The sequence below is a fragment of the Onychomys torridus genome, chromosome 3 (genome assembly GCF_903995425.1).
Source record: "Onychomys torridus chromosome 3, mOncTor1.1, whole genome shotgun sequence".
In the NCBI taxonomy this organism is placed as follows: Eukaryota; Metazoa; Chordata; class Mammalia; order Rodentia; family Cricetidae; genus Onychomys; species Onychomys torridus.
In genome coordinates this window covers 146,260,529-146,264,042 of record NC_050445.1, presented here as the reverse complement: position 1 = coordinate 146,264,042, position 3,514 = coordinate 146,260,529, and the positions used below count along the sequence as shown (strand labels likewise).

The 3,514-nt window shown below is 49.6% G+C and overlaps 1 protein-coding gene across 1 annotated transcript in view; it reads left to right on the top strand.

The window, feature by feature from the left end:
• The window catches only part of Hebp1 (heme binding protein 1), a 26,928-nt gene extending 25,994 nt beyond the window's left edge, over nt 1-934 (top strand). Inside the window, exon 4 of the mRNA XM_036181699.1 lies at nt 399-934. Coding sequence (XP_036037592.1) covers nt 399-573 — 175 coding nt within the window. The 3' untranslated portion in view covers nt 574-934. The remainder of the gene's footprint in view (nt 1-398) is intronic.
• The last annotated feature ends 2,580 nt before the right edge of the window (nt 935-3,514 follow it).

Genomic DNA, 3,514 nt, shown 5'->3' with positions numbered 1-3,514 from the left:
TACAGTTGCTACCCCCACCATGACAGCTCCACCACAGCTCCTCCCAGAGGTCCCTCCCTGCTGGTGACAGGCTAAGAAGAATAGCCACTGAGGCAGCAGAGGGAGCCAGAGAAAAGGGTGAAGGGCCCTGGGACAGTCAGCCTCCCCGAAGGCGAGCTCATATTCAGCTGCATTTCATTCCCTGAGTTGCAGTTTTAGTTGCAATGTTGCATACAACACTCCTTACTTGTGGGAGGAACAACACTGTTTGCATGGTAACAGATGAGGTGAATCGGAACCCCCTAGTCTCACCTCTCTGGAATGCTTATCCTAACCATGGCCATGCCTTCTCTCTAGAAGACTTGCGTTCCCTGCAAGATCATGTCCTTTCTTACTGGCCCTTGCTCTTCTATCTTCAGGCAATTCGGTGGTTATGCCAAGGAAGCAGACTACATTGCTCATGCCACCCAGCTACGTACCGCCCTGGAGGGCACGCCAGCCACCTACCAGGGTGACGTCTACTACTGTACTGGGTATGACCCTCCCATGAAGCCCTATGGACGTCGGAATGAGGTCTGGCTTGTGAAGACATGAGTCAGTCACTGAACTGAGACCATCCTGGAAGTGTGCCACTGTGTCCCCCGACTTGGGGTCAAGAGGGGGCAGTGCTTCTCCAGTTCCAGCCTTCCTTCAAAACCCCTCACTGCCAGGTTTCTAAAATAAGCCAAGATTGGCAGCACCGTTCGTGTTGAGTTATAAAATCCTGTGGCAGATCAGAAAAATCCCAGCAGCATTTTCTCTGCCATCTGGGTCACTGAAAACTGATTTTTAAAAATTATCAAATTTGTATTTTTGTTAGTGAGGGAACATGTGATTTATGCATGAGCTTTTATCTATGATTCTTCTAAGAACTTTGTCTAGAAACCAAAAATACATATCTTTGACTTAAGCAGCAGAGACAATTCTAAGTATAATTATTTCTTGGGTTCTATAGTCCTTTAAAAAATATTCATTCTTATGTGGTGTGTGTGTGTGTGTGTGTGTGTGTGTGTGTGTGTGTGTGTACACGTGCAAGTGTGAACATGTATGTACAGGTACCCTCAGAGCCCGTAAGAAGGCATCAGATCCCGTGGAGCTGGAGTTACAGGAGATTGGAAGCCACCAGACTTGCATTACTGGGAACTGAACTCAGGTCCTCTGGAAGAGCAGCAAGCACCATTGAGCCATCTCTCCAGCCCAAGGTTCACAGTCTTAACAGAGCACTGTTGATGGTGTTCACTGTGTTGAGAGATCTGCCGAGCATCCTCCAAGGCTCCCAGGGACAGAGGCTGTGTTCGTGCTCTGGATGCCTGGCTGTCTCTGAGCCCGTGTTTGCCAGGGCTCCCAGGCAGCACATCTGTGAACAATAGCTGAGGATCGGGTTTGCAGCTGTGGTCCACAGGGGTTTGCAGAAGTTTGCAAAAGCAGACGGAGAAGAAATCACACTCCCACACTCAGCCAGCCCTGGGGGCAGGAAATGTCACCAGGAGGATTTATTCAGTCTGAAGAGATGAGCTCAGAAAAGGGTCCAGGTTCCTCAACTGAACAAGATAGGAATAAAAGGAATGAGCAGTTTGGCCTGCAGAGAAGGAAAGAGAGAGAAGGCTGTGAGCGAGAAGTGGGGAAAGCAGCTGGGCTGGAACAGGTTGTGGGTAGGCAAGGCAGTGAGCTTCGGGGTCATGAGGGGTACCAGGATCAGGCCCTGTCGACAGCCCTAACTTAGACAACTGTAAAGATCCCCCAGACTCAGGAGGCCACCTCTCAATGTTTGGGTTTCTATGGGAACAGCAGGGCTCTGTGCTTAGTAGGGGAAGATGCAGAAAGGTGGGCACCAGTGAGAAGCAAGGAGAAACAATAGCTGATGACGTGTTCTCGGGAGGCCATCCAGGGTCGCTTCAGGGTTGCAGCCCCAGCTGTTTCTGAAGATCAGCCTTGACTGTCTCTGTACTATGACGCTCACTTCACATCTCGACTCTGTATTGGGGGTAGCATCATGACCCTCCCACAGACGAGGAGGTGAGACCCACCCCCAGGCTTTCCCACCGAACCCAAGACTAAGACAAGTGTAGCATAGGGCCCTGAGTCAGGCAGTTTAGATTTTTAAAAATATTTTATTCATTTATGGTGTGTGTGTGTGTGTGTGTGTGTGTGTGTGTGTGTGTGTGTGTAAAGAGGTCTTGGGATGCCTGGCTTCTTATGTGGATGCTGGGATCCAAACTCAAGTCCTCATGATTGAGCAGCAAGCACTCTGAACCACTAAGTCATCTCTCCAGACCCAGTTTGGATTTTATCCCAAGCAAAATTAAAAGTACTTGTGTGGCATTAATTGGGAATATGACCCCATTATATTTTGGGAGGAAAATTCTGTCCATGGTGCAGGAAATACGAGGAGGGGCGTGTGGCTGAGTCAGGAAGACTGGCTTCGTTGTTAAGGAAACAAACACACCCCTCTCATGCTAAGACAATGGAAAGTCCGTTTCTGACACGCACAGCCCTGTATGATTTGTCCTCCACGTCACCGCTCTCCAATCTCTTCCTCATACAGTCCAGCCACAGCCACAGCGAGTCCTCTGTCACCTTCTCAGGTGGCCGGGTCCCCTCGTCCCATTGACGGCAGCTTGACCCCCCACAACCCTTTCAAAAAGCCTGGAACGCCCCATCTCTAAATTACTCTACCCTACCCCACCCCAGAGAGGTCTTTAGGAATACACTAAGCGTTAGAAGAAGCTGGTAAGGTTTTCTTCTTTCACACAAGAAGAAATACACACATGTAGGTTGAATGGCAGGTGCTTGCTCTTGTCTCAAGGCTGCAAGACGGCAGGAAAGGTCCAAGGAGCAGAAGCTGCCCCTGCCACATCCGTCATCTCATTGTGTGAGAAACAAAAACATTTGCCAGAGTTCCATTAACTGGCAAGGCCAACGTGAGCATCAAGATGTGTGTGCAACTTGGGAAGTGTGTGCCTTCGTAGCTAGGTACTCAGAATGGCTTTGGAAGGACAGTCAGCAGTAATTTCTGCATGGGGGAGTGAGCAGGTGTGTGTGCCCAGGGTAAGTAAGAGAAGGTCGGAGAGCGTGGTGAGATGGGCGAGGCCAGGTCTCAGAAGATCTGCAAGTTCTCTCTACCCCCACCAGTTCCTGCTGTCCTCTAGCTCTCCCTGCTCCCATTTGACAGCTAAAACTGGGGAGCAGAGGCAAGAGGAAAGGGAGTTCAAAGCCAGCCTTGGCTACATCAAGAGTTTTAATCTAGCCTGTGCTACAGGAGACCCTATTATCTCAAGGCAGGGAAAAACAAACCAACAAAACCAAAAACAGGCCAGGCATGGTGGCACACACACTTGTAAGGCCAAAGAAGGCTTGCCACAAGTTCAAGGCCTGCCTAGACTGCACAATGAGTTCCAATCTGAGCTAAAAGTGAGATAATGTCTCTCAAATAAAAAAAGAAAGAGGGGGGGAAAGGAGGGGGAGGAAGGAAGAAAGGAAGGAAAAGAAGTGGAAG